The 24,793-nt window shown below is 35.0% G+C and overlaps 1 protein-coding gene across 1 annotated transcript in view; it reads left to right on the top strand.

Moving 5' to 3' along the window:
• CCDC73 (coiled-coil domain containing 73) overlaps window positions 1–24,793 on the top strand; it is a gene marked incomplete at both ends in the record, with an annotated part of 46,750 nt that overhangs the window by 8,245 nt on the left and 13,712 nt on the right. The window contains 10 exons of the mRNA XM_081329197.1: window positions 1,952–2,023; window positions 2,820–3,019; window positions 4,805–4,948; window positions 9,801–9,921; window positions 15,834–15,872; window positions 19,198–19,333; window positions 21,861–21,958; window positions 23,118–23,243; window positions 23,624–23,683; window positions 24,686–24,790. Coding sequence (XP_081185323.1) covers window positions 1,952–2,023; window positions 2,820–3,019; window positions 4,805–4,948; window positions 9,801–9,921; window positions 15,834–15,872; window positions 19,198–19,333; window positions 21,861–21,958; window positions 23,118–23,243; window positions 23,624–23,683; window positions 24,686–24,790 — 1,101 coding nt within the window. The remainder of the gene's footprint in view (window positions 1–1,951; window positions 2,024–2,819; window positions 3,020–4,804; window positions 4,949–9,800; window positions 9,922–15,833; window positions 15,873–19,197; window positions 19,334–21,860; window positions 21,959–23,117; window positions 23,244–23,623; window positions 23,684–24,685; window positions 24,791–24,793) is intronic.

The raw sequence follows: 24,793 nt of genomic DNA, 5'->3' as shown, positions 1-24,793 counted from the left end.
GGAAGAGCGTCGGGCGGGAGCCGGCAGGGCAGTCCTGCACACGCGCGCACTCCCCGGCTGCTAAGGAGTGCTCCTTAACAGCCGGGGGAGCGCGCGTGTGCGCAGGACTGCCCTGCCGGCTCCCGCCAGACGCCAGCCTGCCCTGCTTCCTCCACAGTGAGAGGGGAGGGCGTGCCTTCCCGGGCTCGCTGATTTTCCAGCGTATAAGACGAAAAATCTTGAAAATCATCTCAAAAGTTGGGGGGTCGTCTTATACGCCCAGTCGTCTTATACGCCGGAAAATACGGTAATTTAAACCACTGCACCACTTCTTTGTTTTGCTTTGGGTTTTTTATATGGTTTGGCTTCATTCCACCTGTCATCTAGACTTGAGTTTCAAGTCCTTTAAGTGAAATGTTGGTTTGATGGTTCGTTAGTTCCCCAAATGAAATTGTGGGAGAAATTGACAAAGGTTTTCTACTTTCCATCTTCTGTTCATCAGGAGACTGATGTACATGCAAAGTATCAGACTACTCCTGCAGTTTCCAAATATTTAAAATGTCCCAATGCACCTCTGTGAGTTTTGTGTGTGTATATAGCACACGAAACTCTCAGGGGTGCTTTGGGTCATTTTAAATATTTGAAGAAAACACAACAGTACTTGCCACCTGTCAGATAGCATATGAATTATTAGACTAGTAGCCACAATGCAGATTCCTGCATTTTTGTTATGGCACATAAAAACTAGATCTGGGAAAGACTCTTTTATATTAGTTTCTGTTAGTTTTTAATCTTTCTTTAAACATTTTGAATACAATTATATTACAAAAGAAAGACTTTTTTAAAGAGACAATGCCAGGCCAGCTTCCTGTGTTCTTACTGAAGCATTGGTGGGAATGCTTGTCAGTTGATAAAAAATGTGAACATTTCAGGACTTGTGTATTGTGTAGTGGGTTCTGGATCGCAGGAAGGACGCCAGGCAAATGAGTACAGCATAGCACTCTTTATTCGCAGGAGTAACTGTACTGGGGGAATAGGGGTACCTGTACCCTTTATATACCTGGCCAGGTACGCTACCAACCAATCAGTTTGAACCTCAGTTTCCCGCCGAAAACTGACACCGGCCACAACAGTTTCGGTTCAGCGCCACCTGGTACTATCTGTTCAGTAACTGCTTAAAGGTGCTCTTTAAGCCTAATACATAACATGTGGGTAGATTTATCAGATCCACGAGAAGCAGTCTTATTTAAGAGCTCATCTATGGGCATAGCAAATAGGAGGCTGAAGATGAATAGATATTGAAAACCCATGGACTTTTCTTTAAAAAGTTCACTTATTTGTAATATTGAGGGTTATCTTTTGCAAGGATGTTATTTCAAAGAGCTACAGTGAATTAAAAATAAAGTTGCCCTCCACCACTGAAGATGTGACAGAAGGAAAACAAAAGTTTGCTTTCAGACTATGGAAGAGGCTGACTATATAAATATCATATGAACTACACCTTTTGTCTTGCTGTGGGAAGGGCTTGATGTATACTTTTCATATATATTATCCCCTTTGTCCTCCTAAGATTGTCCTGAATAAAGAAATGCTGTGAAAATGCATGCAGGGTCTAAAAAAAGAACTTCATGGACTAGTAATCTCCCTCCATTTCATGTCCTACAAAGATTAGGTGAACAGGTTTCCATAAGTTCGTTTGCAGATGTTATGTTGAGCGGAAGATGTCAAACCCAGCCATAGACTGTTTTAATCAAAAAATTTCACCATGGTCTGAAATATATTCTCATTTGCATAAATATAACTTTCATGATTTTTAGGATGATAGAATAAGAAAATGCATTTACATAAAGAAATAATTTTCAGTGTAAATTGTTAAACCAAATTCAATCATGTTATTAATCCTTTAAAATATTTTAATAAAGCTTATCAGGAGTATATTACAACAATGATTTTGTTTTTATTTTGAAATTAGGATTCGGAAAATCTTTATGAGGAACAAATTAGCAGACATGTTGCAGAAAAACAGGACCTTGTATGGCAGAAGGTTAGTGACTTTGTGATAATTTTTGGTATTATCACTGAAGTTTAAGAATAAAGGAAAACTGATATCTGAATCTTTTAATATACTTCCCCTAAAGACTCAATGTTAGGGTTAAATTTAGTGGATATCATAATCAATTGAATCCTAAAGCTGTTACATGTGTTTAAAACTTTACTTTTAGAATCTGGCAAACCTAAACCTGAAGAAACTATTCCAATGCCTTTTTTTTAACTTTCATCTAATTCAGAAAATTCTGAATATAGTCCAAGAATCAAGATTGCTACTACTTTTAATAATCTAATTACTTTTGCAAAACAAAACTTATATAGGAACTGAAAAGAAAAAATATAAATTGTTTCATACTTATTGGAAGATTATCGTATTATACTGTTGCTTCTCTTTCATTTATAGAAAATACATGCCTGTTTTGTCACACAAATAAACCTATCTCTTTACACCTTGATTAGAAAGTAATTGTGATTTTTTTTATCTTGTACGACATACTTAAGCCATTATTTATTGTCTTTTTTTGAATCATCATTATCAACTAAGATTAAATTGTATGAAAATTAAATATTAATGTATTAGTGATATGGTGATAGTGATAGGTTAATGTTTTTACTCTTTTTATATTGGATTTTTTTTATTTTTTGTAAGCTGCATAGAATCACCAAAAGTGAGCGGGCAGCCATTTAAATTCTCTGAATAAATAAATAAATATCATAATTGATGAAACTTTTAAAAATGCACTTAAAGGTCAGCTTCATATATCAGATTTTAATTTATTGTCAACAAATAGGAAGCTGTTCAGCATGAGAAAGAAGCATTAAAGAAGCAGCATGCAGAAGCCATTACAACTTTAAAAAAACAAGTAAGATACTTTTTCCTCAACAATAATTATTATACTTCTGAACAGATTAATTTTAGCCTTATGTGGAAAGTAATATTGCCATATGAATTCACAAGATTTTGGCTACAATCCACACTTTACTGGGAATGAGTTATATTGAACTGTTGGAAAGAAAGCAAAAAGCTAGTATTTGCAAGATCAAATGTCAGCTTCTGTCTGGAGTAGCTTGTTTTCTATAAATTAAATGTCAGCTTGTATACTCTCATCCATAGCAAAGAAACCATTCAGTAACAAATCAAGAGTTATATTTTATATTAATACTATTTCAGCCCAAATCAACTTTATGTATATAAGGTAAGATGAATGGCCAATAAATTTTACAAATGAATAAATATGTTGAAAAGTGTAGGGAATGGAGTTCCATAGGTTAATGGCAATGTGGTAAAACAGATGCTCCTAGTATCAATACTTAAGGCCATTCCATTAGGAAGGATATATAGCTTCCTGTGCTGGACTCAGATTAGAAGGTTGAAGAATCTTGCAGTTGATTTCATGCTCAGTAATATCAAAAGTTACTAAGAGATCCAGAAGAGCTTACAGCATACCCTTCTCCCATTTGTTCCCCAATATAAATCATACATCGGGTCAATCAGGATCATATCCATCTTATAATCAAGTTTAAATTGTGATAAGAATGTATCTAAATAGTTAAGACTATCCAATATTACTTAGAATTAAAAGGCTATCTCAGATTCTAACACCTTGTCCAAGGAACGTAGGTTTGAGACTAAATAGTAATTATCCAGACCTGTGTGACAAAATTTGTCTTCTTCAAATGATGCTTCATCACTGCCACCTTTAGACCTGTGAGGACTTTCACTATAAAGGAGAGATCTCAAAGATATAGAGACCCAATCAAATTCTAACCTGTTGCAAAAGCTAGGATGAACAATGGTCTAAAGAGCAAGCAACAAGGCTCACTCCTCCAAGCAGTTTGTTAATGTTGTCAGATTACAATTGTCTATAACAACATAAGAAGATAATGCAATCCTGTAATAGTTGGCCAAGAGATTACACTCAGTAAATGGGTCATAGTAAGCCTCAGCACTCAGTAAATGGGTCATAGTAAGCCTCTGAGGATTTCAGGAGTCATGTTTTGGAGAAAGCTTCTATTCATTCAGAAGTACACTGCTGAACATACTGAGCAGATTCAATGTGGCATGACTTTAAAACTTTCTCTCAATATTTTTGAAAACATTACTGTAATTTTTATTTTATTGTTTAGCATTACAGTAATGTATTAAAATAAAAGTTACGTATACACATAGATTGGAGATCTCACACATTAGCATCAGAACAGTCTACAACAATCAGGGCAAACATTTTAGAGACCGAGTGCCCAAACTGCGACTCAAAACTCACCTATGTGTCATCGGCTGCAAGGAGGGAATGGCCCACTGGGTGGGTGTGGTTGCAGTGGTAACGGCAGACTGGGTGAGACTAAAAAGTTCAATCAAATAATTCCAACTTTGTGAAATCTTTTTTTCTCCCGTGAGAAGTTGAAATTGATTGATTGAACATTTTTTTTTGTATACGGCAGCGGAGGCCTAAAGCGAAAAGGTTTTATAAAAGCAAGCTGAAGGCCTAGAACTGGAGCAAAGGCGCACATGCCCACCTGTGGCACGCGATGCCTAGGTTCACCACCATGGACTTAGGGTCAGGGTTAGGGGCTTGGGTATGGTTAGGAGGGCACTTAGGTTTCTAGGCTGCCCTATTGTTGTGACCCCGGCCCTGGAGGGTGCTTTATCTTCACATGCTGACTCAGAGGAGGATGTGGAGGAGGAGGAAGCTGACACGAGCAATGTGCTGGAGGGGCCGACTCCCCTGGTGAGTCAGCAAGAACTGACTGTGGCTGATGTGCCTATGGACCCCAGCCAAACAGAGGAGGAAACAGAACAGCAAGCAAAGGCTGGCAGCAGCGAGGAGGAGCTCCTATTGGATGCAAGAGAAAGACGTAGGATACGTCGTCAACAGCAGCAGCAACTATTGCAACACCCCAAGAGGCGTGGCCGGGAGACGTAGGGCCACACCCTACAGAGTATAAAAGGGGTGTGGCTGCGCAGGAAAGGTGTGGTGAACAATTTGTTGGCGTTTTGAGATTTGTAACGTGTCTGCCTGCATCTGGGCTTTGGAGCTGCTGGCCGACTGCCAAGAACTTGGAGCATTGCCCGGTAATTACAGAGGTGCTGTGTGATAAACACTGGGAAAGAATTGGCTGTGAGGGGACCAGCTTCTGTGTGTTCAGCCTGCGTTTGGCTTCTGCTGGTCTTTTGAGCCTCTTTACGGCTACTCATTGGGAGGGGACAGAACACCTATCTATGTTTCTTGGTAAAATACATGGGAAAATCCCACTGGAGGAAAATTCCACTTAGGGTTAGGGTTAGGTCACCATGAACTCATAGAGCAAAATGGACATCACCAACAAACTTGGAGTGCTTGGTTTTGGTTTGCTGGGCACTTACTTTTCTAGGCTGCTCTATCAATGCTTCTTGGTAAAATACATGGGAAAATCACATTGCAGGAAAATTCCACTTAGGGTTAGGGTTAGGTCACCATGAACTGATTGAGCAAAATGGAAATTGCCAACAAACTTGAAGTGCTTCGGTATGGTTAGGAGGGCACTTACTTTTCTAGGTTGCCCTACCTATGTTTCCTGGTAAAATACATGGGAAAATCCCATTGCAGAAAAATTCCACTTAGGGTTAGGGTTAGGTCATCATTAACTCATAGAGCAAAATGGACATTGCCAACAAATCCGGAGTGTTTGTTTATGGTTAGGAGGGCACTTACTGTTTTAGGCTGCCCTATCTATGTTTCCTGGTAAAATGCATGGGAAAATCGCATTGGAGGAAAATTCCCCTTAGGGTTAGGGTTAGGTCACTATGAACTCATAGAGCAAAATGGACATTGCCAAAAAACCTGGAGTGCTTGTGTATGGTTAGGAGGGCACTTCCTTTTCTTGGTTGCCCTACCTATGTTTCCTGGTAAAATACATGGGAAAATAACTTTGGAGGAAAATTACAATTAAGGTTAGGGTTAGGTCACCATGAATTGGTAGCACAAAATGGATGTCGCCAACAAACTCGGAGTGCTTGGGTTTGGTTAGGACAGCACTTACTTTTCTAGGCTACCCTGTCTATGTTTCCTGGTAAAATACATGGGAAAATCCCATTGCAGGAAAATTCCACTTTTAGGGTTAAGATTAGGTCACCATGAACTCATAGAGCAAAATGGACATCGCCAACAAACTCGGAGTGCTTGGGTATGGTTAGGAGGGCACTTACTTTTCTAGGTTGCCCTACTATGTTTCCTGGTTAAATATATGGGAAAATCCCATTGGAGGAAAATTCCACTTAGGGTTAGGGTTAGGTCACCATGAACTCATAGAGCAAAATGGACATTGCCAACAAACTCAGAGTTCTTGGGTTTGGTTTGGTGGGCACTTACTTTTCTAGGCTGCCCTATCTATGCCTCCTGGTAAAAAACATGGGAAAATCCCATTGGAGGAAAATTCCACTTAGGGTTAGGGTTAGGTCACCATTAACTGATACAGGAAGATGGACATCATCAAGAAACTCGGAGTGCTTTGGTATGGTTAGGAGGGCACTTACTTTTCTATGCTGCCCTATTTGTTTCCTTGGTGTCGTCTGCAAATTTAATGAGTTCCCATATATCCCCTTGCCCAAATTGTTGATGAAGATGTTGAAGAGCACTGGGCCCATAACAGAGCCCTGGGGCACCCCACTATACACTTCCCTCCATGAAGATGCAGTTCCACCGAGGACCACACACTGAGTACAGCTGGTCAGCCATCTACGAATTCTTCTGGTGGTGATGCTGTCTAACCCACATTTTTCTATCTTATCAAGTAGTAGGTTGTGATCTACTTTATCAAATGCCTTGCTGAAGTCCAAGTAAATTATATCGACAGCATTGCTCTTGTCCATTAATTTTGCATTTGGTCAAAGAATGCAATAAGATTTGTCTAGCATGATCTGTTTTTGGCAAACCTATGTTGGCTTTTAGTAATGAAGATAGGGGCTAAATCCAAATCTCTAGCTAACAAACCAAATATTTACATGTCCTATTGTCTCCCTCTCACTAGATATCAACAAACAATTATAACATGATTTGGTGGATCTGAATGTGGACGTGGTGGTGTCCAATCAGTTAATGAGGTTTAGTAAGTTTTTTCCTCCCCTGGAAAAAGCAGTATTTATAATTTTAGGAGATTCTTAAAAATGATTTATGATATACAATTTAACTGTCATGAAATTAAAATAAAGTATGTGGATATTAATAATTTAGAAATTATGCTAGTCTATTATTGTAATAAAGATTTAGTTTAAAATCTTCAAAATTTCAAGACAGAATCTTTACATTTGAAAGGGGAAATTGCTTTTTTTTTCTTCCTGTAGGAAGTTCAAAAAAATGAAGTTGTTAACTTCTAGTTAATAAAATCAGACTTTTCAGTTTTATAATCAAATGGCACCAATGTCATAGAAAATACAACTGGGGATAAGTGTAGATATGGTAGCAAAGGCAGAACCACTTAAAATCTACAATTTTCTAAATAAGATCTTATAGATTTACAAAACATTGTTTTAACATTCCTGCTAAGGAAAAGGATTAAACAGAAAGAACTGAATATTGGAATAGTCCTATAATTTATTGCTTTAGCACCTGTTGATAATAATAATAATAATAATAATAATAATAATAATAATAATAATAATAATAATAATAATAATAATAATAATAATAATAATATAATCTGATAATAATAATCTGATAATAATAATAATAATAAAATAATCTGATAATAATCTGATAAAATCATTAATTGTAATTGGAAGCTTGTTTTATTAGATGCAAAACTATTTCCTGTCTCTCTATTCCATTCCTTGAGAACCAGCTGAAGTAGTGGTTAAACTGTTAGACTTGTGTGGAGACCGGGATCTTAATTTACCCTCAGCCATAGAAGCCCACATAGGAGGAGAAAATGTTATGTATACTCCTCTGAGCTCCTGTTGCAAAAAAGTAGGATATAAATGTAATTAATAGACATATATAATTTTGTAAAAGTAGTAAAGTTTTGTATTCTTCCACAGATAGCAATTTTGAAATAACAACATTTATTCATATCTGATGCAGTTATTGAGGGGTTTTTTCTTGCAGAGTTTTCAATGAGGTGTCTACTCCCATTTGGGAAAGCAAGTTTCTTTGCAGTGCAAATTAATGCATTTTTCTGGAAGCTTACAGTGTAATATTTTATTATTAACTAAATAAAAAAATGAGAGGGACGTGGTGGCTCAGTGGGTTAGGACGCTGAGCTTGTCAATCAGAAGGTCGGCAGTTTGGCGGTTCGAATCCTGAGTGCCGCGTAACAGAGTGAGCACCTGTTACTCGTCCCAGCTTCTGCCAACCTAGCAGTTCGAAAGCACGTAAAAATGCAAGTAGAAAAATAGGGACCACTACGGTGGGAAGGTAACAGCGTTCCGTGCGCCTTTGGCGTCTAGTCATGCCGGCCACATGACCACGGAGACGTCCTCGGACAAGCGCTGGCTCTTCGGCTTTGAAACGGAGATGAGCACCAGCCCCTAGAGTCGGAAACGACTAGCATACATGTGCGGGGGAACCTTTACCTTTTTAAATAAAAATGATTTGGCTGGTTTGGCTAAATTGTTTAATATTGTTTCAACATACTGTTTATTTTTCTTCTTGACACAAGTTTCAAGCAAAAGTGATTGCTATGGAAGAAGAAAAGGTAATATGAACACTTGTATAATTTACTTGTTCAATTAATGGATGTTCAGTTAGTGGTTGAGTATTTAAGGGCTTTGTATGGAAAATACTGGCCCAGGCTCATTTCTTACATTCTAATAGCAATTTGTATAATAATTTATAAGTTGATGGTCTTTCAACATAGCTTCCCAAATGTTAATATGTATGCTTTTGGAAGGAAACATCAACTATATTCCTAAGGGTACATCAAATGCTTCAATGAATCTGGATTACCATTATAATCTTTTTAAAAATGATTTTGTGTTATTTATGGTCTAGGATCTTTTTTAAAAAAATCTACATTGTAAACTGCAAATGGATCTTTTAACATAGCATGATACATACAATAAAAATTGATCGGTGAGATGGGAAGCTAAATAAGTAAATTGATATTAATAAATAAGCCATTCTAGATTTCAATCAAAATCTGGTTGAAAGAAATAATTATGCAATATTTGGATTAATGAAGTGTATATGTAATTACTTTATAGAAGTGTTGAAGCTGAGTTTTGCAATTGGCAAGTTACTGTAAAATAGTAGAACGTATGAATGTAATTCAGAAGCTGACTGCATATTGTGCTATTTAAACTTAAAGTGCCATATATGAAAAGTAAAAATATCAGATTTTGCAAAACAAAAAATAAAATAAAATTGGGGCAATAATTTCCTTACATATTAAGACAGAATCTGTGAAGTATTTTATAACAATTTCAAATAAAAGAATAGAGAGCGAGATATATTTTTCAGTGAGTATCATTCTCAGCATCCTTGGAATTTCTAGCCTTTAAATCAGCACAACAGGAAATCCCATTCAGTAACACAAAGAAACATAGGCATCTATAGTGGGCTACAATGATAGAAGAATGACACATGTGACATCACAATTCAAATTGTGTCTTTACATACTTGTGTAGTATGTAAGTTACAGACTTTACATTATGACGTTCTTTTGCATATTTAATTAGTTATCCCATATTGAATTCCTTGGGAGCTAGCCTTTCTCAATTATGTGTGTAGTCACAAAATCAACGTGCACATATACATTCAGTCTATTATTATTTATCCATAATGACAGAAATATTTTAGAAGAGTTATTCAAGAAGTGTATGACATAAGGAATGTTTCTTTGAAGGGAAAACACCTGCTTGCTGTGGAATCAAAAGAAAGAGAAGTGGAAGGATTGAAAGAAACATTTAAAAACTTACAGGTACATTAACACTGAATTATTTAGTTAAGTCCTGTTTTTATAGATACAACAGTGAAGCCCATTCATGCTGGGTGAAGTAAATAATCTGATTTTATCAATTAAATGAAAAAAATATAATGTGAATCACTACTCTTTTCCCACTCAGCCCATTAGTAGATTTAGTTTTTATTCACATGTTTTTTCTGTATTAGACTGAAAAGATTTGTTCTGTAAAGGGATGAGGAGAACAACATATTTATTCAAAGAAAAAATAAGAAATCCTCTTCGCATTGTCAATCACTACAAAATGTTCAAATGTCATTTTTGTTATGTCATAACTTTTATGGAGACTTTAATTTTGGCTACTTCTGCTATGGTCAACTTCTATAAACTGCAACAAATGTATATACTGTAATTGATTAGAATGAGAGATAGTAACCCGATAGTCCTCCCCAAAACAGATACAATGTACACAAATACATATAATAAATGCTGCAATATATAACAATAAATGTGTTAACATATATTTTACAGATTTTGAAAATGTAATCATGGTTTATTGTGACTGTAAATTTTCTGTCAACATTGAAAAACAAGAATCTTCTTATTTCTAGTATCAGAGATTTTATTTTTTTCATACTGGGACATATGGTATTGCTACTTCTTTCAAGAACAATTAATTTATCACTAAATGAAGATTCTTCAAGATAGTGTTCTAATGGGTCAAGTCTAAAAACTGCTTACCTCTTGAAATGTGATTTTCTCTCACTTTGAAGAGTCATAGGATCCCATCCATTCTTGTTCTAATAAACTTTGAACATAACATAATTCTTTCTATTCTCAAAGAAAGCAAAGTTCATACACACGACTTGGTCAGAATCAGGCACACAACTTCTTCTGTCATGAGTGATACATAGCACATGGTTTCCTGTACATTGTTGGCTCAATGTATCACGGTATGATGGATTTCTTTTTGAACTGTAGGTATATTTTGATCTACACTGGTGGTAATGGACACAGAAAAAAAACAGCTGTTTTTTTTGCTTGTTTACTCTGTTTACTTGTTTACAGTGAAGCAATTGACAACTATATCTCCCTTCAACTGTCCTACTAGCTGTTATGTTTTCCTTCTCCTTTCACTCCAATTCCCTCTGGGGGGCTAACGAGAGAGAGAGAGAGAGAGAGAGAGAGAGAGAGAGAGAGAGAGAGAGAGAGAGAGGGAGGGAGGGAGGGAGGGAGGGAGGGAGGGAGGGAGAGAGGGAGGGAGTGGGGAGAGGAATGGGCTGAATTTACTGCAGTGTGCTCAACACAATTTGACTTTCTTCTGGATCTGTTTAGCTAAACACCCACTGCTTCTGCTTCTCCACTGGAGGAAGAACTCTCAGAGCTCTGCCCTCCAGAGATCAGGGCTTTGCCACTGACCACTTATCTCCTCCTTCCCTTCTAGGGTCTTGGGTGGAGCTCTAACCCTTATGGTCTTCTCAACCTCCCTGGACTTTTCTTCTCCCTTCTTGACCAGAAACTGACAATTGCTCTGCACACTTAACTTTTCTCTCCACTTTTCTCTCCAGCCACTTTGTTTGCTCCATGCCATAGACTTTTTCTCTCTTCTCCTTTTCTTTCTAATTTTTATCTAGACTGGTAGCAACTGAGCAGGTGGATGTCACCCCAGAATTCTAGTTCTTAACAACCATCTAACAAGCTGGACCAATGGGACGTCTGTCTCAGAATCTTCCCACACCACCCCTGGCAAGAAGCCAAGTCAGCCCATCAGTTTTTGTGATGGTAGAGCTATTTTTCAAGGATAAAATTGAGCTATTTTCACCTTTTATTCCCCATCTATGCTAATTCACACCAGCAGAACAATAGTCATGCCAAGCCCATATGCCCCAGGATACATGTAGAGGATATATGTATGGTCAAGTAGTTCTGCCTAGAGTAGAACCATGTAGCTAAAGAAGCCTCAGTTAACTTCAGTGCATCAATAAGATCTTTCTATCTTTTGTCTTTTCACTATTTTTTACGTTTGAGAAAGAATACAAATCTGTACAACAGTAAATTTAAGACAAAATATACATAGTGGGACGTGGTGGCTCAGTGGGTTAGGACGCTGAGCTTGTCGATCAGAAGGTCGGCAGTTTGGCGGGTCGAATCCCGAGTGCCGCGTAACAGAGTGAGCGCTTGTTACTCGTCCCAGCTTCTGCCCACCTAGCAGTTCGAAAGCACGTAAAAATGCAAGTAGAAAAATAGGGACCACTCCGGTGGGAAGGTAACAGCGTTCCGTGCGCCTTTGGCGTCTAGTCATGCCGGCCACATGACCACGGAGACGTCCTCGGACAAACGCTGGCTCTTCGGCTATGAAACGGAGATGAGCACCGGCCCCTAGAGTCGGAAACGACTAGCACGCATGTGCGGGGGAACCTTTACCTTTACCTTTATACATAGTGTAAATTAAAGCCCTTGATTCATATTTGGGAAAGCCAGAAGTACAAGTTGAGATTTCTAATGGTCTTCATAGAAGCACGTTTTTTTTCTGTGGTGGAAAGTTTCCCAGTCTGAAACTCTAAGAGCAGAACATCTCTAAATATCTCTCAATACAAAAACATATTAACTGATTCTGAATGGACAAAGGCAATGTCTTCAATTTAGAAATATTTCTATAGGTTGTAATCAGAAGCAATCATGTAAGTCTGATCATGTTTGGACTCTTTTCAACTGAATCATAAACCTGATTGATGTGACAAATGTTGTAGAATTTTTTTCAAGCTAGATAAAATCAAGCATAGATTCTTCTCATAGTCCCAGATCATATTCCTCTGAGATCTACGGATTTGGTGAGATTAAAACATGGAGTTTCTTTTAGGAGTCCATTATGGGAAAGAATCTTCAACTCACTCTACCTAACTGCTTAGAATACAGATTATTGTGATCATTTTAAACAGCTAATCAAACTAGTAAGAGAAAAAGCTAAAGATAGCTAATTTATTGTGACTGATAAAAGTAAAATTAAATCAAAATATGATGGAAGCTTTAGGAAATATTATATTTATTTCATGCCCTACCCTAATTCCCGTGAATTCATGTGTTTTATTCATGAGATGGAGCTCACAAATCCATGTAATACTTAGAGAGACTTAAGTCTTCAAATTTTGAGAACTCCTAGCTTAGAGATAGATTTACAAAAATGAAGGGCTGTTTCTCAACAAGGCAGTGAAGTAGAACAGGTGTAATTTTAGCAACTTTTAAGAAACAATACTATGCTGGACAAGATCTGCAACATTTCCATTTTAAGTACTATTTCTTTATTCATTCAAATAATGTTCTGGACCAATAAGAAATGATTCTGAGAACATGAAGATTGTGGATTCCTAACAACAGCAACAACAATAACCAAAAAGACTTACTTTTTGTGGATTTTCAATCTTCTTGGTAAAATGGGAACTGTTCTACTGCAGTTCTATATACAGAATTTTAGACGTCATCTCTTATGGACTTATGTGGACATCTTGCTGTTTTTACTTTTGAAGTAGACATAAAAGCATTATTACAATTTGTGAATTGCAGTATAATTTCAGCTGTATCTGGAACTTAATCCTGAAGTAAATAATTTTCTTCTTGCCAACAAAAATAAAACTTCACAGAGAGACTTTTCTTTACTCCCAAAAAGTTCATGCTAGAATAATTAAATTTAGATTAAAGTGTCTACTTTATAGAAATTATTACCTGGATGTGCTTCTTCTGTTTTAAATTTAAGAAAAACAAAATATGTCAAGCAGAACAGTAAAAAGGAATTCTGAAACATCTTTTGGAACTATATGAAACCACAGTAATTTTTTAACTATTAAATATTTATACCCAAAGCCACACCCTAACATGAAAATAGGATATTTTAGTAAAATCGTATCCTTTAAGCAATATTTATTTATGCCTTTTCTTTTTACTCTGCCACAATGGGAAAATGTTATCTGTCATTAATTCTGTACTGATTACTGTTTCCCATTAACTTTATAAATAGCTAGGTTATTTTGATGTCATTCTTTGTTTATTTAATAATCCAGTTAATGCTGAGATTATTGTAAAAGCAAATTCCTTCACATTGTTGACCTTCTGTGCAAAAGGCTGAAAGGATTTGTTATGCCCTGCTCAATTCATGACACAGCAGAAGTGATATATAGTGTACTTCATGGTTGGGTGAGCATGTTACATAGTTTTAAAGTAATAAATGCTCCCTTGCTTTTCTTAACTTAGATAAACTTAAAAAAATCATCTAGTGATGGAATCTTATTTAAACTGATTATAACAAAGGCTTTGGAGTGAAAACTTCTAATGTTATTTCAGCCAGCTCAGTTGCATTAAAGCAGTTCACATATTCTATTATATTGAACAGAATCTGGATATCAGAAAACATACAGAATCACTTCTTTTCTTAGCTGATCAGGAAAGTTATCAGGTTTCTTTCATTCAGAATAGAAACATTCAGATGTTATGCACATCTGATAGCAGCAGCTATAAGCAGATGATTTTACAAATGCCATTGAGAACCTGCATGTTATTTTCCCATGTTACTGGTATTAACTAAATCCCACCTACTAGCAAGGGAAGGAGCTGCTGCTCCAGTGCATATTGTTCCCTTCTTACACTATTCGTTCTTCATTCTAAGCATATGAACTAGAGAAATCTTATTTTGCAATTTAAGAGTAAAAAATATTTAAAATATAGATTATTATTTTATTGATAAACTGACATTTATTCAGGTGAAAGGGTTTAGCTTTAGCTTTCTTTGAACATATTGTTTGTAGAGGTATTGGTTTGTAAAATTTCTGCTTATATAGCAGCTGCAAATCACAATTTAGGCTTGATAGCACTAACGGTGTGCCCTTTTTTAATGCAAAAATGGAAAAAGTTGGTCATCCATATGTCCATCTTCTATCCTATCCTATCCTATCCTATCCTATCCTATCCTATCCTATCCTATCCTATCCTATCCTATCCTATCCTATCCTATCCTATCCTATCCCATCCCATCCCATCCCATCCCATCCCATCCCATCCCATCCCATTCTATCTTATCCTATCCATTTATTTTCCTATGATTCCAAGTTTGTAACTGGCACACTCCTGCTTTCTTCTTGTTTTAGATTGTTTATAGATACTTTAAGTTAACAAGAACTAGTTGTAATCCTTGTTCTGGAGAGATTTGTTTTGAAAATTCTACAAATCAAAAATTGTCTACTCATTCTTAATCATTATTCACTGTTGTGTAGCCAGGTATTGTTCTCTTACCTTATGGCTGGTGAATTTGCTCAGAAGACTTGGCAAGGGATTGGTAAAAACTTTTCTGAATACCCAGATATAGTTAGAGAACAAATATTATAATCTGTGTGGTTGCCATGCTGGCTGGGACTGACAGAAATTTGACTGCAGCAATATCTGCAGTGCCATAAATTAACCTAGTATTTTAGTGTTATACAACTGAAAATGTCCAAAGTAGATGTTTATTCCAATCAAGAAAGTTAATGCATGGAAAACCATAAGATTCTTGAATGCAATTTTCATGTTTGATATTTTTAAAAACATTGTATAAATTATTGTTTTTAGTTCATCGATATGCATAAAATATGAAAGGTGAGAAAAATTATTTATTTATCACATTTGTTTGCTGCCCATCTCACTATGTTGACTTTTTAAACTTCTGAAAATTCTGTCATGTGTTCTGCATTTATGATGGACTTGTTTTGTCATTGATTATTTTTTTTACTCACAAAAGAGAAGACTTGGTTATACATAATAGCCTTTAAAAAACCCTTAAAACGTTAAATTTGTAATCATTTCCTTAAAATAATATAATGACAAATAATTGTTAACTGATATTAAATGCATTAACATAATTAATTACACTAAAATATTGATAAAAACTGTTTTTATTATAACAGATTTCAAAATACATGTTGCAAAAGAAGGTTAATGATATGGTAAGTATTGCTCTAAGGGAAAAAAATGGAATATTAATCTCTTGTTTAATAAATAGAAATTCTATTCATATGAGATCATTATGCTCATGGATAGGCATTATTTTGCAAGCATAACTCTTCCTCTGGTCATGAAAGCTGAACTGTATGCCAAACATTTTGTATTTTATGTGAAGTAATTCTAATTAAGAACTCTGGCAACATTTAGATTATAGATACATCACTGACATTGGTTGGTAGACAACTCAAGTAGTTTTTTATTGAATGCTAATATTTCTAAAATTATTTGATTATTTTTGTTCTTGTGAAATTCTCATTTGTGCATTCTCCTTTGCCATCTTTCTTTATAAAATAATTTATTTTTATTAGCAAAAGCTACATGAATTAAAGTGGCACGTCTTCCTGAATCTTATTTTCTATTTGTAAGATAGTATTTATGATTAAAATATGCATACGAGACTTGCATTTTATTTGAATTTTGATTTTAAAAAAGGAATATAAAATACTATAGTGCTTTCTCTTCCACTATTATGCAGGAAAATAAGAGTCTTGGAGTGCCAGTCCACTCTGAATCATGTTTGAATTTAAAGAGAGCTTTTGAAACCCTGCTAAGCTTGGTTGACTAAAAGCTGTGAAAATTCTGCTGCTGCTCAACTGGAAAGAACAAAGATAATATTGTCAGACCATTATAAACTGTTATTTTAATTAAGAAGCTCAAAACTAGAGTCCAGTTTAGCCTTAAGTACCATGACATTTGTACAGAAAGTCATCTTCAACGCTACAGTGATTTTACACAAAATATGGTGAAATTGAATAATATGTCCTTTGACCTGAGAGATAAGGCTACAAGTTAAAGATCAAAGGCAATGTAAAATGTGTTTGTCCTAATTCACTTTTAAGTTAGATTCTTTATTTAAGTTGTGTTCTATTATCCACACACAAAGATGTGGCTGTTATACATTTTAATTCTTAATTTTACAAATGATGCTTTATTTTATTTTTACTTTTAATGTATCAGATATAAAGTGGATTTGGAAGTTATTTGATAATTTCTTGATATGTGAATAAAGATGTAATAATATATGAGTAAAGAGGATAAAATCTGATATTTACAAAATACATTTAGAATCATACAAGTGCTTTAGCTAGTAATGGTTTGAAATCATACTTTAATGATGAAGAGAATTTTCACTATGCTATTTAAATACCTATAGAAAACAAACCTGTTGGCAGGACAGCGTTCTGATACAATCAGATGTATAGTAAAGCATAAAGATGGCCTTTGGAGTATGCTAATAACTCCCTTACTGATCAAGTCTGTTTTTTGCTTTCCTGGTATAAAGAGCAAAAAACACATTTCATGTGTGAAGACTTGCTATAAACACGAGAAATTTTATATTAAATGTTGCATTTCTGGATTTCCCCCCCCCCAGTTTTTATAACTATATTATATATAATTTTTTCATTACAATTGCCTATTAAAGTATAGAGAAATTAGTCCATATTTGTTGAAATTCCAATAAATTATTAATGTCCATGAAAAAAAACTGAATTTATTCTTCTCAACTATGGTAGGGAATATTTCATAAATGGCTAGCATAAACATTTCATCCAATTTCAATCAGAAGTAAAAACAAGCAGAAAACCTCTTAGTAAAACAGATTGCAATTGATCTTGCTGCAGGAGTGGTCTACTAAATTAATACTTACATGTAAATTTAATTAAATATAAATTTATATGTAAATGAGACAATAAATATAAATTTAATACTTCAGCTTTCATATTTAATAAGCATCAAGTTTGTTTCACAGGGTAATGCATTTAAAAATCCAAAGTGAGCTAAATACAACAATTATACAAATTTAAGTTGAATTATTTTTTCACTTGTAGAGTACATGCAAGTGGATGCAACATTCCAGCCATGCCTATTCTTCATTTTGTTGTGACTAGGGCAGGAACTGCTATTTTAAGCACAAGAACAAAAGATAAGCAGGAGTAGCTGAGAAGCAGGAAAATAATAGAACAATATATGCAAGGAAATGTTTTTAAGGTTGTTTTGACCATAGCTTTATTGAATAATTAACCTTACTATACTAATACAACCTAATTTCAAAAATAACATGTGACCTGTGAATTATTCTTAGGAAGCAAAATATATAATCTAGTCTATATGTAATCAGCAAATCCTTTCATGATGATAAGTCAAGAATGTACGATTCTAATATCAGACAATGAAGAATTTCATGGCAAATGACATAATACATTAAATGTACCTTTAGTACTATTAGCTGGTGATTGGAATACAGAATACAGAGTGTTGGAAAGTGGTTAGCTTTGTATAGCAGAAATAATGTATTTTAAAAATGATATGGTGAGAGAAAGGCCTAAGTTACCTAAGTTACCTAAGGCTATCAACAACGAAGAGCCTGTATAGCAGAGGTCCCCAACCAGAGGTCCCCAATCAGGGACCGGTTCCAAGGAGAAAGGTTTTTCTGTAGACCGGAGAGTGTGTGGTTTTGTGTGCTGCCTGCATCCCACAGAAGGGGCTTTGCTTGTTTGTGCAGGCTGGTTGCTGGCATTCTGTGGCCCAGTACCGGTCCATGGACTGGGGCTTGGGGACCCCTGCAGTATAGTATGCTTTTCCTCCATTATAGAAAGAGAAAGGAAATCAGGTAAAATCCTGGAATGCTCAGGTTGGAATTAGAAGAGAACGAGAACTGAATTGAGAAAAGAAAGAACTGATGAAATAAATCCTAAATTTTTGGGTCCTGTGTTTGTCTTCTGGGGTGTTGGCTATTCCTGCCAGTTTAGTGTCATCTGCAAATTTGATGAGTTCCCCTTCTATTCTCTCATCTAAGTCATTGATGAAGATATTGAAGACTACTGGGCCTAAGACGGAGTCTTGTGGTACCCCATTGCTTACTCCTCTCCAAGCGGATGTAGTACCACTGAGGACTACTCGTTGGGTACAGTTTGTCAGCCAGCTACAAATCCATTTGGTGGTGATGTTGTCTATTCCACCTTTTTCTAGCTCACCAAGCAGTAGATTGTGGTCTATTTTGTTGAATGCCTTACTGAAATCCAGGTATAATATGTCGCAGTGTTTCGCGGGTCTACTAATTTGGTCACTATTTAGTATTATTTTTTATTATTAATTTATATAAAGCCTGACTACCAATGACTCTGGATTATTACAGATAAAATCTTGTTTATTTGAAAGAAAGCCTACTTTTAAATAAGGCTAACATTAGAGTAACTGGACTTAGAATTATTGTTTTATGGACATTGCATTATATAATAGTTCAAAGAATTTTCCTTGTTTTTGCAGGAGCACAAGATGCAATTGTACAATTCATCAAAGGAAGATTACCAGAAAAGACTGAATGAATTTGAAAAATGCCATGCAGTTATAATGAATCAATTTGAAATAATAAAAGGTGCTCATGGGAAATTAGAGAAAAATGGTAAATATGTAATACATTCTGGACACAATTTAATAAAACACAACTTAGTAATCATAATAAAGGAGACTGCTTCTAACTTTTCAAAAGCAACTTTAACTTTGTCAGAAAAAAAGTTCGCAAACACATTTTCTAGAATGAGCTCACTTTGTAGAATATGTGAAATAACACAATGAAGATGATATTTTAATGTTATTTTTTTTATTTCCTACCCAACCCCTTATATAAGTTGTGGAAGCAGTTCAATTCAATAAGAATTTGTCAGCAATTAATACAACACAAGAGTCGGAGATAAATAATCTAAAAAAGGTAGGTATGAATGCAGTTTGTTTTATCCCAGGTGAGTTTAAGGCATCCAAACACAGGTTGACATATAATCTGAACAATTGGGAACCCTGTTAAAGTAATCAGCTCCAATAATTTATTGCAGGTTATCAAGATTTGTCTGCCAGCTCAATTTTTATAAACAGTAATCCCTAGGAAGACAGTGCCTACTGTTTTTCTGTATCTGATGCTATAAATAATCTTTTGCTTTGCGTCTAGGATGAAAAAGCTACCAGTACTTTTTTTTTGTCTTAAGGCTTAGAGTAGAATACTGTGTTCTATCACCTGAATACTCTTACTGGAGTATAGGATTTGATGAGACATTGTGTTTTTATAATTATTGTTTTTTGCTGATTACTGTACCTTCAATATTTGCTATATAATGGAATATTTTTTATTATGTTGTAGGCCATGATGAGTCTTGGTAACATTTAAATTTATAAAAATTTATAAATTTTATTTAAATTTATAAAAAATAACACTTTCATTTTGTAACAGTGGTATATATAATTTAGCCTTAGAACTTCATGCAGCTACAGAAAACCTTGGATGAAACACTTAAATTTATCAATTATTTTTTTTTAAATTTATTAAAGAGGGGAATGGCAAAATATATTTGTAGGGAACATATTAATTCTACTTCATTACAATCAAATGCAACCTAGATGTAGTCAGATTTAATGTTTGTCTTGGCTCTTGCCATTGCTTTTTGTAGTGCAGCCAGTGAACCACAACAGAAAGGTCAAAGGTTTGTGGATGTGACCTCCTGCTACCAATGCTGCTGTACATGGCCTGTGTTACACAAAGACATAGAACCAGTTATATATCTCAGCTGCATATAAATAAGATATTTGTACAGTGCTATACATATACAGTACTTTTTATACAGTGCTATACAGTACACACACACACACACACACACACACACACACACATATATATATATATACACACACACACACACACACACACACACACATATATATATATATATATATATATATATATATATATATATATATATATATGGATCTTTGGTTATATATATATATATACACACACACACATACACATATACATATACATGTACATATGCAATAGTGGTAAGTATCTGTAGCTCGGGTGTAGGGTGAAGATGAAGGTTCGTTCTCCAAGCTTGTGGGTTGGTTTCTGAACATTTTGTTACCAGGCTAGGCAACATCTTCAGTGGAGTTCAGGGGATGTCATTGTCAGTGTTCTTCTGTTTATAAGGGCTTCAGGTGTGGGTGTGTTGAGTAAGGGTCTTCTGGGCTCACTTGACACACCCATACCTGAAGCCCTTATAAACAGAAGAACACTGACATCCCCTAAACTCCACTGAAGATGTTATCTAGCCTGGTAACGAAAGGTTTGGAAACCAACCCATAAGCTCGGAGAACGAACCTTCACCCTCGCATATACCTGTACCTGTATCTGTACCTTCCATTCAAGTCCCTGCAGGTTTTTTTTGGCAAAGAATTTCTTCTCCAAAGATATTTGATTTAGCATTCACTCTCTCTTCCTGCTTCTTAGTTAATGGAGAGAGGCCTATCACCTTCTGGGAGTAAAAGATGCCATGTAAAGCACTATCCCAGGGGTAGGCAACCTCTGCTCTTTTATGACTCATGAAGTCCATGAGTCATAAAAGAGCCGAGGTTGCCTACCCCTGCACTATCCGTTAGAGCAAAGGAGGATAAGCCACCACAAAACTTTTATACATGTCTTCTAAACAGAAAAAGGAAATATCATGTCAGCAAGTCCAGCATTTTGGCAATGCTTGTTCAGCAAGCGCAGTAGCATTTAAAAAAATAAAATAAAATTCTGGCTCCATTGTGTGCACTTCAGCATCAGCATTTGAAGAGAACCATGGCTTAGAAATAGTTTCCCTTTGTAACATCACCTTCTGTCAGACTATGACTGAAATAAATTTTCCTTAAAAAGTAGCTGTATTTATATAACCGGATATCCATAAAGTTCAGCAACTGGAATATTTATTTCTATTTTTCCACCGTTTTATGATTTTGTCCAGAACAGTTAAACTTTTGGACTGTGATAAGGGGAATTCCATTTTTATGAAGAAAAGTTAAACAGTCCAAACTTAGTTCCTCCTAGATAAAACTACCACCATTTGAATACTTGGTTCAGTGCTATGCCATTATGAAGAATTCCTGATGTTATCTACAAATAGCATTCATAACCTTTGCTATTTGTCTAAGTAAACGTCAGAACACTCAAGGAGAGAGAGATATTAAACAGGCTACCCCATACAAAAAGAAAAGGGAAGAGGTATGGAAAGATGGAATATTTATGACTCTGAGATCTATACTTTGTAATTTAATAAGCTCAAAGCATGTACTCTTTATTTGCTGCATTAGCTGCTGTGAATAACCTAGGTAGAAAATGAAAGGAATAAGGTAAAAGGAAGTGCAAAGAATACCATGTTTTAATGCATTTTTGCATTTTAAAAATAAAATCTTTTGAAGTATTTCAGGTAAATTGGACTAGGCATTGCATCTTTAATCCTTATGAGTTCAACAATTATTTATATGGATTAATAATATAAATTATATCCAATTTTTCATTGTTAGAAATCTCAGCGTGAACTAAATCATTAGATTGTTGATCGTTTTTCTTCTTTGATTTGCTCCATTTAGATCAGGAAGTTCTGGCAGATCTTTTAGCAATATAGCAATACTGTACAGTATAGAGGAAACTGTTTAGCATTTCCCAGCAGTATTTCTAGTAGTGTTCAATCGAAAAAGAATAATGTAGACAGCATATGGTTGAATGTAGAAGGAATATATTTAATCATAAATATCACTCCTGAAATGATGTCATTGTTTCGATGATGATGATGATAATGATGACGATAGTTTATTGCAGAATCAGCCAGATGCTTAGACTGGATTTGGCATTTTTATACACCTATCTAGTCCTTCCCAATTTGCTTTTATTTTTATTATTGGCTTTGAGTTAGTTTGACTTCTGGATGAATCCCTTCAGTTTTCCTGGCAAGCTTTTTCAAAAATAGTGGGCCACTGTCGAGAGAGAATGACTGAAAGTCATTTAAAGTCACCTAGCTGCTTCCTGCCATGGCTGGCTTGGGAATTCTGGGAGTTGAAGTCCACGAGTCATAAAAGAGCCAAGGTTGTCTACCCCTGTTGTAGATCAAACTAGTTCTCCAAACTTCTATTAATGCCAATAATGTGCTTGGACTTTCTGTTTGACTGATCAAGTAGCTATCAAATTTTCATCACTACAATAGATTTTCTCCATGATGATCTTTCCCGAACCTGGTCTTTCAAGTTTTCCAATAGTGCATCCATCGCTGTTGTCAGAGGGTTGATCCAACTTGCTGCTGGTCATTTTAGAAAAGCACTAATTTAAGTCTAACTTTCCATCCAGTTTGAATACATGAATTTCTAATTAATATTTATTTATTAAGGAACTAAAGAAAGTTACATCAGATGTGATAAAATCCAAGGTTACCTATCAGTATAAAGTGGAAGAAGATCTCAGTCTGAAAGCAAAGGAGCTAGAGCTACAAATACTACAGCAAAAAAATTCATTGGTATTTTCCAATATTTCTTATTAATTTAGAAAAAAGAGGATATGCTTATTTTTAAAAGTGACTTTAAATTTTATATTTTAGGCAGCTTTAAGTAATGTATTTATGACTTGCTCACTGAATGTTAAATAATTTTGCTTTGTACCTCCTACACAGTGTGACATTTTAAGTTCTTGTTACATTTCTTGTATATTAAAATAAGTATATTATTGAGTAGTAAACATTATGGTATAATAATGGCATTAAGTTCCCCTTATATTGTTTTCTATTGTTTGGCCACCATTTGACTCCTCTTTTCAATATAAGGATCTGTGCTTATGGTGTAACAAAATCAACTAGAGGGACCAGTGGAATTGATTTCAATGTGCTTGTTTTATTTATAGGAAGTAGATTTAAATGGAAAAATCACTGAAGAAATTGCAAGACTTAAAGAAGAGAAACAGGTTATGTTTCACATAAGTTATCAATTCTGCTTTCCCAATTATGAGGCCCATATTGTGGAATTAATTGTCACAGGGATTGAATTATTTCCTCTCTTTACAGCAGAACAGGAAGGGGCTAAAGACTAGTCTGCATGTGTTTTTGTCTAAATATAGATAAATGTGTATGTGTGATATTTTTGGGTACAAATGAATTAAATCACTGTTGTATGCTATTCCTTTGATCTGTCTTAATTGGGGTCACACACTGTTTTTCTGCATCCACACAGTTTTGGTCACACATTTTCCCAGCTATTATATCATATGTATTCAAGCCCAGACAGTGCATCTTTTGAATGATTTTTTTCTCTGTGTTGACATAATACAACCACTTCCTTAATCTTTTAAATAAATTTGCTAATTATCTATATGTCTGATGCACAGAGACCACGATGAAGAAGAGTGCCTATCTATGATTATGGGTCATTAATATATATTCATATAGTCCACTCTTTCTGTATTAATTGCACACTAATTTTAGAATTTTAGAAAAATGAGGATAGTGGAAGCCATGCAGGGTTCCCAGGCAATAGCTTTATGCAGGCACAATATCAATACAGGTGAATGTACAGCTAGCCACTTGAAGAACCTGTTACAGGTAAGCAACATGTTCTTATGAAACATGTTCATAAACATGTTCATAATCTCTTATGAGATTATAAACTCCTGTTTAACAATTGGCACAAATAGAATGGATGCATGTCTTAAAAATATATATTAAAATTTAAGATGTCAACATTATACACACACACACATACATACGTGTGTGTATGTGTATGTGTATGTGTGTGTGTGTGTATATATATATATATATATATATATATATATATATATATATATATATATATATATATATATATATATATATATATATATATATATATATATATATATATATATATATATATATATAATAATCCTATAATCTGAAGTATTACACCTTTTCTTTTCTTTTTATTAAACAAGGAGATTATGGCTTCTCTACAACATATGCAACAACTCCTCTGCAGACAGACTGAAAGAAATAACAGAACTGAGGTGGAGTTGAATAAACTAAGAGAAGAGTATCAGGTA

The sequence above is a fragment of the Vipera berus genome (genome assembly GCF_964194415.1).
Source record: "Vipera berus genome assembly, chromosome: 1".
Taxonomy (NCBI): Eukaryota; Metazoa; Chordata; class Lepidosauria; order Squamata; family Viperidae; genus Vipera; species Vipera berus.
This window is presented reverse-complemented; position numbering and strand designations above follow the sequence as displayed.